This window comes from Bufo gargarizans, chromosome 1, assembly GCF_014858855.1.
Source record: "Bufo gargarizans isolate SCDJY-AF-19 chromosome 1, ASM1485885v1, whole genome shotgun sequence".
NCBI lineage: Eukaryota > Metazoa > Chordata > Amphibia > Anura > Bufonidae > Bufo > Bufo gargarizans.
This window is the reverse complement of record NC_058080.1, coordinates 491,911,520-491,924,482: the sequence shown is the minus strand read 5'-3', so window position 1 is coordinate 491,924,482 and position 12,963 is coordinate 491,911,520. Positions and strand designations below refer to the sequence as shown.

General features: G+C 41.2%; 1 protein-coding gene across 3 annotated transcripts in view; it reads right to left on the bottom strand.

Annotated features, from left to right (window-relative positions):
• The window catches only part of TRPM6 (transient receptor potential cation channel subfamily M member 6), a 220,812-nt gene that overhangs the window by 163,614 nt on the left and 44,235 nt on the right, over positions 1 to 12,963 (bottom strand). For all 3 annotated transcript variants that reach the window (XM_044287801.1, XM_044287808.1, XM_044287816.1), the window contains exons 6-9: positions 3,780 to 3,904; positions 3,431 to 3,602; positions 1,361 to 1,535; positions 633 to 756 (exon numbers count right to left, since the gene is read on the bottom strand). In XM_044287801.1, coding sequence (XP_044143736.1) covers positions 633 to 756; positions 1,361 to 1,535; positions 3,431 to 3,602; positions 3,780 to 3,904 — 596 coding nt within the window. The remainder of the gene's footprint in view (positions 1 to 632; positions 757 to 1,360; positions 1,536 to 3,430; positions 3,603 to 3,779; positions 3,905 to 12,963) is intronic.

Genomic DNA, 12,963 nt, shown 5'->3' with positions numbered 1-12,963 from the left:
GATTTGAGAATATCCACAGAATAAATACCTGTGGTAAGTCTTGATGCATGGCACTGATTATATCTCCTGCTCAATACTAAGGAAATCCTGAAAACATGACTGGCAGGTGGGCCCTGAGGACTAACATTGAGAAACACTGCTGTATGGGATATAGAGCTTCAGAACTATTAAAGTATAAGGATGTCAAAGAGGAGGTCTCCAGTCAGGACCCCTTCTTTTAGCCCCTCTTTTACGTTTCAGCTGCTGGACCTGTAGCGATCACCTGATGCCCTGTGATTTCCAACAGGTCTTCCATTAGAAAAGAAGTTGTCCTGAATAGAAAACCTCTTTAACTTGACTCATTTGCTTTCCTACCATAACAAATTATGTATTCTGCTGCTGTGTTAGATTAGGGCATTTTATTATTTATTTTGTTAGTACTAAAACCAGGAGTAATTCCTAAAAAAAACTATAAAGAGAGACCTCTCTTTTATGATTTGATATTTGTTTAACATTTTGATAAAATCACAATGGCTTTATATCCAATTCAGAACCTGATTAAATGTCAGTGTTGGATGACTGACATCTTATGATTATGGTAATTCTATGTCTATTCAACAGAAAAATTATTTAGGAAGGAGGGTTTCACTTACAGAATCACGGCACTCCATGCACTCCATGAGAATAAATAAAATGTGATTAGCCTGCCTATGACCGAGACTAAATGTCTGCTGGATCATTTGCAGAATGTCATCCTTCAGCTGTGCAGAGATCTCTCTATAGGAGAAATACATTAGGACAAGTAGTAAAATACAATATGAGCCATCAATTACACAGGACTCACATGGTCTTAATAACGTACATTTTGCATTACCATTTCAGAGCACATTAAATAAAATTATTTTCCTATACCCTGAACGTTTTAAATGGTTTTGAAGTTTTTATAACTGTACCTGCATTACATCAAAAGAGGTTATCGATATTTACAACCAGGCCATGCACAATCTCAATGAGAGGTCAGTCTGGTCTTTGGCATTGGCAATCATTTATACATACAACGGTGTAAATGTAGATCGGGTCGCATTTTGGCTGATGTGGTACTTTACTGCAGACATCACTGCTGTGAACCTGATGTTGAAAAATCTTGTTTTAGGGCATTTCCTCCCCACTAAGTTTTTTATGACTGTTCCCATTGATGTTCATGGATAGAATTGTGAAATACAAGCAGTTTTAGGAAAATTTGTAAATGCTGCAAAACTGGGGGACAACCGCATGGTGGTTTTGCAGCAGTTTTGCCAATGTATGTGTAGATAATCTTATGTGACACATAGAGATAGTGATATGTTTCTTTAAGAAAAAAGATTAATTTCAACTATTTTACCTTTTATCTGCTGTGTGCTTGTGTGTGAATGCCAAGATATCTGCAGCTCTGCCTGTCCCTTCACAAACCACCACAGGAATGGATGGAGTGCTGCGGACATATTCCCACACCATCAAGATAACATTTGGGCCTCCTTCCACTACCAGACCAACTACAGGGACACCTTGTCCCATTCCTGTCAAATAAACATTGGTAACTTGGTATTTATACTTATTTGCATTGTGACGTAATGCATATTACATTGATAAAAGAGTCGTTCCAGTAGACATGAGTGCCTACTCACAGGCCCTACACATACACCCAAACATAGCTTAAAGGGGGTTTCCGGGATTTTAATATTGATGACTTATTCTCAGGATAGGTCATCGATATCAGATGGTTGAGGGGGTCTGACACCCAGCACCCCCACCAATCAGCTGGTTGAAGGGAAGCTGCGCTCCAAGAGCAGCCTTCCCTTTATTGTTTACCTGCTCGCTGTCGACAGGGCAGTGGTGAACAGGTGTAACTACAAGCCGTCCCGTTCATTTCAATGGGACATACAGTATCATTTCTATTCAAGTGTATAGGAGCGAGCCGGCCCATTGATGTGAATGAGATGGCTTGTAGTTACACCTGCTCACCACTGCGCTGTTGACGGCGAGCAGGGAAACAAACAAGGTGATCAGCACAGGTGCAATGTGTCAGACCCCCACCAATCTGATATTGATGACTTTTCCTGAGGATGTGTTATCAATATTCAAATCCTGGAAAACTCCTTTAAGGTGAGAGCTTTTGAATAAATGAGTCTTGCACACTTCATTCTCCTAAGGCTACATTCACACAACGAAAAAAAATGGCCATGAAAATGGACATACTGTTAGTTTTTCATGGCCATATTTCAACAATTTTCGCATCCATTTTCTGACCATTTTGCTGTTTTTAATCGCCATTTTATATACGTTTTTAAAGGCTGTTAAAAACGGCCATTAAATGGATGATTTTTCACTGGCTTTTTTAAATAAAATCCCAACACCTGCAGTGTACTGTACATAATGTCCTCCATAGTGACCCCCAGCAGTAATAATGTCCCACATAGTGGCCCCCAGCAGTAATGTCCCCCATAGTTGCCTCCAGCAGTGATAATGTCCCCCATAGTGGCCCCCAATGTCCCACATTGTGGTCCTCATCTGTAACAATGTGTCGTTTTGTTTTTAAGCCAAAAAATAAATTGCTCACTTCAGACTTGCAGAGAAAGTCGCTCCCCTCTTGATGCTAAAGCACTTGCCGAAGGACCTGCATCTGCAAGTAGATGAGGTGAGTAATTTTTTTAACCCCTAACAGGCCATTTTGCACAAGTGTACCCATTTTTAACGCACATTAGATGGGTGCACTCCTGTCTAACAGCCGTTAAAAACAGTTCTATTTTTGACGGCCTCTATTCATTGGTCGTTACAAAAACTGCTAGGTGAATAGCTCCATTGACTTTAATTATTTCTAAAAATGGTTGTATGAATGTAGCCTAACGTCTAGGGCAAAGTTCTGATGTATTATAAGAGTGTCACTAATGTCCAGCAATCTGGAAGTCAGAAGCTGGATGCATTGTACACTGCGTTCCCTCCGTCACTCCATAGGCTCAAATGAGGCAAGGACCTGAAGCAGGACCTGTTGTGCCATATTCAAAATTCGAACACCAACAAATTGTTTCCTGGAGTGAAATTCTACGATGTTTCCCAAGGAACGTTCAGCTGTATATTAATATAATCCAAAAAGAAGAGCAGAGATCCAGCTTCCAATGCAAACGTGGCAGCTTTTATTGAAAGAGTGCATTCAAAACGAATGAGTAAGGATCAGCATTTCATGATCCAAAACGCGTAGACATGGACTTCCATATTGGTTTTTAACGCACTATTTCAATAAAAGCTGCCACGTTTGCATTGGAAGCTGCATCTCTGCTCTTCTTTTTGGAAATCGATTTCACCCTATGCTCCCAGCGTGCTCCGTGCTTCCGCTATTATTTACAGCCAGGTGAGCGCACCTCCCTCTATTTTCTCGTATATTAATATAAATATCACAGAGTAGTTAAGGACTTACGGGTGTGTATTTTCTGAAGCGATATGTATTCCTCAAGGTTTCTTCTAAGTTTCATCTCGTTTCCATACTTTCCAGCTGTGCCATCATCCACCATGATGAAATGGGAATGCATACTATTCAGAGTGGTGAGCTTACTTAGAGGATTTACCAGAGTTTGATAAAGGCAAACTGCCTGAAATTGACACAAAGGTTTTATCCAAACCTGCATTGCCATTCAGATTTAATCACTTTATTTTTATGTGTGTCCAAACGATGCATGCATGCATGAATAAATTAGGAAGATGAGTTGAGTGAAAGTGAAGTTTATGAAACATAATCAATAAAGGAAATAAAATATTGGCGTACTTACATCTTTTCCAATAAGATCCTTTTGGTTCTCAATAACTCCCCAGGGTGGGATCCCAATGGCACATATTTTTCTTAAATGCTGGGAAGCATGAGCTTTTAAGGCATCGCCTACATGTTTGGACACTCCTGCAAAGTTAATGTACAAATTAGTGTTGATCATGAATATTCGAATCGTGAATATTATGCACGAATATCGGCACTTCAAGAATTCACTAATATTTAGAATATAGTGATATATATTTGTAATTTCGAATATTCTAGATTTTATTTCCATCAGTGACCTCCCTTCTTGCTTGTGGGCCAATGAGAAGGCTGCAATGTCTGTCTGAGCTTAGCAACATCCCTAGCAACCAATAGGAAAGTTACCTACCCCTTACTATGTAAGAAACTCCCCAGCAGCCCTTGTATGCAGTATTTTGCAGATCTGAGAGAGAGCAGTGTTATTGCTGTGCTCTGTGCTTTCCTGTGTTATTACATTAGATAGATAGTGGGAGATAGTCAGTGTAGGTTAGATAGTTATATAGTGTAGCAGATAGGTTCTGCTGTTCATACATACATGCTACATACATAGTGATGTGATGTCACAAGTTCACAACAATACTTAGTGCACAATCACTTATAAGTCGTCAGACCTGTTAAAATGTGAAGTTGCACGTATTGCGCCAAAATATTTGCATCATTAGTGCTGATTTTGCAATTGCAAATATATTGGAGTACTCTATCTGCATATAAAGCTATTGTAATGTTCTGCCATGGAAACCATTTTCTCCAGTCTCAGGAAACTTCTAGTAGCTTGAAAAATATAGCTATAGTGACCCACGCCTGTATTTCGAGCGCATTACGCGAATATTACATTGCCGATTTTTTGCTATCCAGAAAATAATCTCGAATTCTCGAATATATGACAAATATTCTACCAAATATTCGCGAAATATCGCAAATTCGAATATCGCCTCTGCCGCTCATCACTAGTACAAATACTATAATATCAAAGAAGATCAATTTAATAATACGTTTATCATTATGTTATATGCAAACAGCTTTGTGTGAACTCCAAAAAACATTCCAACTAAATCTGACTTTAAAAACATAATGCACAAATTGAATATGCTAACTAATCAGCCTTAAATTCTTCTACCTGCAATAATCTGAATCCAGGCATACTATGAAAATACTTTAAGGAAATGTGAAGCCAAAAATGTATCTGCCAGTTAAAACCAGATAGTAGCAAACATCCTTTTTTCTAATCTGTTTTTATTTTCTGTTTGCAGATTTTTTATTCTATTTCCTGAACATCATTATGGGGGCGGCTATTTTGCCTGAATTGTTCTTAGGCTACTTTCACACTAGCGTTGTTTGAATCCGGCGTTCAATTCCGACACCGGAACTGCCCGCCGGATCCGTAAAAACGTGTGAAAACTGATTACATTTGAATCCTGATCAGGCTTTCGATCACAATGGAAAAATGCATTGGAAAAAACGGATCCGCCATTTTATGGACTTTAACTTTTTTTTTCCTATTTTTCGGGTTTAACATGCAAAAGCCGGATCCGTTTTGACTGAACACACAGCGCCGGATCCGGCGTTAATGCAAGTCAATGGGAAAAAAGCCTGATCCGGCGTTCAGTCAAAGTGTTCAGGATTTTTGGCCGGAGGTAATAATACTGCATGCTACGTTTTTCTGAAAAGCCTGATCAGTCAAAAAGACTGAACAGAAGACATCCTGATGCATCCTGAGGGACAGACTCTCCATTCAGAATGCATTAGGATAAAACTGATCAGTTCTTTTCCGGATTTGAGCCCCTAGGACGGAACTCAGCGCCGGAAAAGAAAAACGCTAGTGTGAAAGTAGCCTTAACAGCAGTTAGAAAAAAAAAAATTTTTATTTTTTTATATAAACATATAAACAATTTATATAAACATTTTAAATCTTAAATTTTTTTTGAAGTGATAAACAATAACGGCGGAGCTACTCATTACTGAGTTCATGATTGGAAGTTTGATTTCTGTTTTGGGGGGGTTTAGTTTTTTTTTGGAGGTGTGGTCCTAAACTTTTCAGCTGAAAAATAGCCTGTTTCAGTTTATTCGTTGTTTTCATTAAATTGAATGCTCAAAAAGTGTTTGTCTCACTCCCATTTCTTCTTGTTGCATGTTGAAGCTCTACTTGGAACCTTGTTAAGATTCAGCCATGCTAAATATGATTTTTTGCCATTTTTCAAGTGGTCTTAAACTTTTGATCAGTACTGTATTAAGGCCACGGCGATATGTAATCGCTGGATTCTCACCAACCAGATGTCACAATTCTGGGCCATCTTAGGTGCAGACCCAGATGTGGGACAATATCTCCCTTACTTCTACATGGGAATCATCAAAATTACTGATGATGCGGATCTGTTCCGATGTCTCACTCAATTGCCGCGGGTCAAGTAATGAAGTCCTTTCGCAACTGAGGGCATGTTGGTATGCCTGATTAAGGACCCTCCTAGGGTGCCCCAGACATCTGAATCTTTCTTGTAAAACTGCCGCCGCCATCCAGAAATCCTGCATCATCGAGCAGTTGCACCTCAGACGCAAATACTGACCCTTAGGGATCCCGCGTTTCAAGGCCGGCGGGTGACAACTCTGCCAGCTTAGCAGACTGTTCATGGTGGTATTTTTCCGGAACAACCGCGTGCTTAAGGTGCCATCCTCTCTCAAAGATGGTAAGGTTAAGAAATGTAATACTCGATGGGTTGGTTTCCCATGTAAAGAATAGGCCCCAATTATTATTATTTGTTGATGTATCTTATCCACATTACAATTGACAATGCTTCATCCCTAAACTCATCACCAGTGACAATTTCCCTTTCCCATCTGCCCAGATATATATTGGTAAAAGTAGGGGCACATGGGCTTCCCATGGCCACACCCTTTATCTGATGGTAGAACTTATTGTCAAACAAAAATGTGTTGTCTTCCAAAATAAATGTAATTAATTGGAGCACAAACGCATTGGTAGATTGGAGATGAGTGTCCCGTTCACCTAAGACATCGGCCACTGCCTCACATCCCCTATCGTCAGGTATAGAGTTATACAATGCCTCTACATCCAGGCTTGCTAGTATCATATCATCTTCGATCTGCATGCCATCAATACGTTTGATGACATCCATAGAATCCCTAGCGTATGAGGGCAAGGCAGTGACGAAAGGCCTTAAAACCTGATCCACATAGGTGCTAATGCGATATGACAGGCTATTCGTGCCTGAAACAATTAGTCTCCCCTTAAGCGGATTTAGCCCCTTGTGGATTTTTGGGAGGCCATAAAAACAGGCTTTTTGTGGATACTTAGGGAGTAAAAAACTCGAACTCTGATTTGGTTATCAACTTAGCTTCTAGAGCCTGTGACCAGATCGCCTTCAACTCTTTCCAATATGAGGTCATTGGGTTACATGGGAGGATTGTATAACATTGTCTGTCCCTCAAAATGGTCAAACACATGTCGGTGTACTGTTGGTAGTCTAGAATCACAATATTTCCTCCTTTGTCTGAGGGTTTTATTACAATTGAGGAATCTGACTCTAGAGCTCTCACTGCTTCCATCTCCGCATGTGTTAGGTTATTATGACCAGTTCTATGTCCCTCCAATTGCCTCAATTGGTCTGTGACCACCTTAAGAAAGGTGTCACATGGTGTGTGATCTCCGATGGGAGGATTTTTGGAGAATGGTGATTTCAATTTAGTAAATGAACCCTCTCCGGGGCTATTATTACCCTCCTCCCATAGCTCAGCCAGCAGCTGGACATCAGGGAGATCTTCCATCTCAATACCCATGGACACACACTGCGCTCTGTCATGTGTGATGAAAAATTTCCTCCACTTTAACTTACATATAAAAAGATGTAAATCTTTTACCCAGTCAAACAAATTAAATCTGTTTGTGGGTAAAAATGATAAACCTTTTTGAGGAGGTTAATTTAATCAGTATAGTAGTGTTAATTTAGATTAAAGATTCATTTTAAAAATGTGCCCGATTTAAGAAATTAGCTAATGCTGGATGATAAATTTGGTGCATCTTTAGACTGTCACCAATTAGTTGGCTCTTTATGCCAAAATGTTGGCACATGTTGCTGCATCCTAAGACACACCTTTTTCCAGTAGGTCACACCCCTTTCCCACTAACCACACTCCCTTTTTGGACAATTCAAAAAGGGAGTGTTTATCTAAATGTGTCTAAAACACATCAAGAAGGTTTTTTTTTTCTTTTAAGGAAGTGACGTTATTATTGTACTGTACTCACCATTTCCATATATTGCATGTGACCACTGCAGACAATCACTGGCTTCAGCAGTATGCAGTGCGAGACCACTGAGGCCAGTGATTGGTTGCAGCAGTACCTTTCAGTATACAAGCATATCACCACTGCAGTCAGGAAAACAAAGCCTGGCAGGGGTGCACATAGCACCAGGACTGGAAAGGAGGGGATTCAGGACAGTAAGTATACCTATTTTCAATTATTCTAAAAGCGTCCCTGCCTTTTATTAAAAGAAAAATAATTATTCCTTTTTATTGAATGATCAATTATCATTTGGAGTAAGAATAAAGTAGAGTTAACCTTGCCCTTTTCATAAGCCAATGTTAGTTTAGCCCAACAAGCACGTTATTACCGTATTGTTTGTCCTATAAGACGCACCTGCCCATTAGACGCACCTAGGTTTTTAAGGAGGAACATAAAAAAAAATTTGAACCAAAAGGTGTGCTTTTGGTGGGTTTTGAACTAAAGGTCTGAGGATGACACCGTTATGGGGGATCTGTGGATGGCACTGTTATTGGGGGGATCTGTGGATGGCACTGTTATTGGGGGGATCTGTGGATGGCACTGTTATGGAGGGGGGGGGGTCTGTGGATGGCACTGTTATGGAGGGGGGGGATCTGTGGATGGCACTGTTATGGAGGGGGGGATCTGTGGATGGCACTGTTATGGAGGGGGGGATCTGTGGATGGCACTGTTATGGGGAAGATCTGTGGATGACACTGTTATGGGGAGGGGGGTGGCACTGTTATGTGGAGGAGGATCTGTGGATGACACTGTTATGAGGAGGGGGATCTTTGGATGATACTGTTATGGGGAGGGGGATCTGTGGATGACCATGCTATGGGGTGTTGTGGAAATTTTATTATGCAGACATTTTATCTTAGGATGTGTGTGTGTTTTTATAGATTGTCATCTGTCTCCCTGTGTTGGATTTAACCGAAGAACGCTCTAGAGGGTACTTGGGTTGAATCGGGACCAGTGGTAAAACAGTCAGTATGAAAACCTTCTCATGGGCTTGGAGACGTGTTCTCAGTGTGTAGGGGGGTGTTTGCCGGTTTGTGAGCACTAAGTGCAATGCACTGGGCTTCTTCCCTTAAAATTTCTATACACATTATAACAAGAGATACATATTATACCTCTGCTGCGGCTTCGTTATCCCTTTCTGGATACATATCTGCTTTTAAGACATGCATATCTGCCTTGTCGGTATACTCGTACCGTTTACTGACAATAGCCGTAGCAATGTCTCGCAGATAATCTCAAACCTATAAGAACCAGTAGAATGATCTTCACTAGATACTGGTCACTTTGAGTAGTATTGAATGTGGTCCGTGCTGACAGTGATGGGGGATGGGCGGCCGCCTGGCTGATCAGACAGTGGACATGACACATCCTTCCTTATACAGGGATGGAGTATGTGCATTGCACTGTCCAGCCACGTTGATGCCCTCCCCTGTCCTTTGAAAAGTACCTGAACTTTCTCATCTTCCTGTGTCATCACTTCCTGTATCCTTGTTACATGAAGTAAGTGGTCGGGTGATGGGCCAGCCCCTTTTCTATTGTTACTATGACTAAATAAAAGGTGAGCAGATTGTGGAGGATGGGCAGTTGCTCAGCAGAATTTAACATGAAAACACATTTGGCTGACTGCGGTTGAGATTTTTACCTTTCCTTACACAGACATTGGAGAGCAGATTTCTAATATTAAAATTTCTACAACGGGGGGGGGGGAAGGGGGGGGGATCTGTGGATGACACTATATAGCATCTTATGCTATATGTGTCATCCACAGATCCCCCCCATAACAGTGTCCCCCACTACACCGGGCCCCACCGCTCACAGCAGTATACATATCTAAACAGTAATCCTTAAAGGGTTTCTACCACCAGAAATACCGTTATGTAGCTGACTGACATTAGCGATGCGCTAATGTCAGCCCTACATAACAGTATGTTTCTGACATTTGTCCCTGCAGCCGTTTTTGTAAAATAACCACTTTTATAATATGCTAACGAGCCTCAAGGTGCTATGTGGGCGTAAAATCAGCACCTAGAGGCTCCGTCTACTCACGCTTTATCCCGCCCAGGTCCCCTGTTCTGCCCGCCCCGCTCCTTTTGATTGATGTCACTGTTCCCTGCATCGCAGACGAAATCCCGCGCCTGCGCAGTTCACTCCTGTATTCTGCGCAGGTGCAGCGAGTGAAGGCCGCTCTCCTGATGCCCGCTTCCTCACTGTGACGTAGTCGGCACAGGCACAATGAGGAATCCGGCACCAGGAGCGCATGATTCACTCACTGCGCCTGCGCCGAATACAATAGTGAACGGCGCAGGCGCGAGATTTCGTCTGCGATGCAGGGAACAGTGACATCAATCAAGAGAAGCGGGGCGGGCAGAACAGGGGACCTGGGCGGGATAAAGTGTGAGTAGACGGAGCCTCTAGGTGCTGATTTTACACCCACATAGCACCTTGAGGGCCATTAGCATATTATAAAAGTGGTTATTTTACAAAAACGGCTGCAGGGACAAATGTCAGAAAAATACTGTTATGTAGGGCTGACATTAGCGCATCGCTAATGTCAGTCAGCTACATAACGGTATTTCTGGTGGTAGAAACCCTTTAAGGATTACTGTTTAGATATGTATACTGCTGTGAGCGGTGGGGCCCGGTGTAGTGGGGGACACTGTTATGGGGGGGGATCTGTTGATGACACATATAGCATTCGAGTTACTCGAGGTTAATGATTACTGTTTAGATACTGCTGTAAGTGGCGGGGCCCGGTGTAAGAGCTCCTCCTCCCTCCCCACTGATACATCGCTGCGCTGTGCAGCATCACAGCCGGTGATATATTAGCGTTAGCGATAGAAAAATTTCAGCATTCGCCCCATAGGACGCACTGCCATTTCCCCCCCACTTTTGGGGGGGGGGGGGGGGGAGTGCGTCTTATAGGGAGAAAATTACGGTATATGACTGGAGAAATCCTGACAATTTCTTTATTCTATGCTGAACCTGGCATTGAATTAGTGTTGTATGCCAGTGAACTAAAAAAAAAAAAAGGTTCAGGCAACCCCTTTTATTTTAAAGTCGTGCAAAGCATGTAACGCCAGTTATTTGTTGCATTTTGATTAGTAAATCTCCCATACTATATTTTACAATTACTTTTATAAGTAAATTTGCTGTAGCAGCATGTAAGGTAACATTATTAATTATTAACAGGTATCTGAAGTCTGCTTCAGTACGATTGGTACCTTGCTAGTGAAGCCGAGTTCGTAACCTAGTTTAAAATGGTTTTCAAGTTCAAAAATTAAATCCTGAAGTTATTCACCAAAGTCCCGCGAGATTTCGATGAAACTCCCTTCAATTCACCAGAGTGCATACATTTTAATGTTGTACGGAGACAGATCTCGATAAAGCATTAAAACTAGTGACGAGTGGCATGTGAAATATTCCAAGTCGTGATACTTCCCGAATATTTGGGCGAATATCTGTCATAAATTCGAGAATTCAAGAATTCGCCATTATTTTCTTGATTGCGAAAATCGGCAATGTAATATGCGCGTATTTCTCGCGCAATACAGGCGTGGGTCACTTTTGCTACATTTTTCAAGCTGCTAGAAGTTTCCTGAGACTGGAGAAAATGGTTGGCACGGCAGAACATTACAATAGCTTTATATGCAGATAGAGTGCTTAAATATATTCGCGACTGCACAAATTGGAAATTAATGATGCGCATATTTTGGCGCAATACGTGCAACTTCACATTTTATCAGGTCTGAGTAGATATTACTGATTGGTGCACTAAGTATTGTTGTGACATCACAGCACTATGTCTGTAGCATGTATGTATGGACAGCAGAGAAACAGTAATTCCTATCACACTACCTAACACCCTGCACTGGAACCTATCAGCTACACTATATCACTATCTAACCTACACTGACTATCTGTAATAGCTTTTATATATATATATAAGCTATCTAACTATCTATCTAATGTAATGACACAGGAAAGCACAGTGCACAGCAATAACACTGCTGTCTCTTTTTCAGATCTGCAAAACGTCTGCTGGGGAGGTTCTTATATAGTGAGGGGTAGGCAACTTTCCTATTGGTTGCTAAGCTCTGACAAAGACATTGCAGCCTTCTCATTGGCCCACAAGCAAGAAGCAGGGAGGGATCATGGGTTCAGATGAAAGAAAATCTAGAATATTCACGAATACGAATATATAGCACCATATTCAAAATCTCCGCAAATTCTTGAAGTGGCGATATTTGTGATTAAAATTCACTATTCGAATATTCGTTCCCAACACTAATTAAAACACATTTTGGAGTGAAGTGACTTTAGATCTTGGATCCGAAGCTCACTTAGCTCATCCCTAATAGTGACCCATAACATAACCTCTTATTAGTAGCCACGTGCAGTCATATGTGACTATTCATAAATAATAATAGTGACATGAATTATCTAAAGACCATTTTTTCTGTGCGCACCCACACTCTCTCCCTTATGCCCCTACTTTATACTATTTATGGTGTGGATGGCAATAAACTATGATCAGAGTGGAACTGGTGTTCCTTGGGCCTGGCAGAGGAAATTATTATCAGGGCCCAACCTCCATATGCCAATGCGATGCCGACTCTGATGCAATTTCAATAACAACACAGTTAGGATTGGGAAAGCCCTTTGTAACAAAGTTTCTTAGAGACTTTCTGTTTTTAAAGCAAATATCTAGAAGTATACCAGTGACACTTATCTATCAACGCCATGGCTAAAAACAACAAATCATCGGATTTAATGCTCTTCTGTATAATCAGTAACATAGGCAGAAAGGCTTCACTTACCTTCCACAATGCACTTGGTACATTGATTGTTTATTTGATGACTGACATCA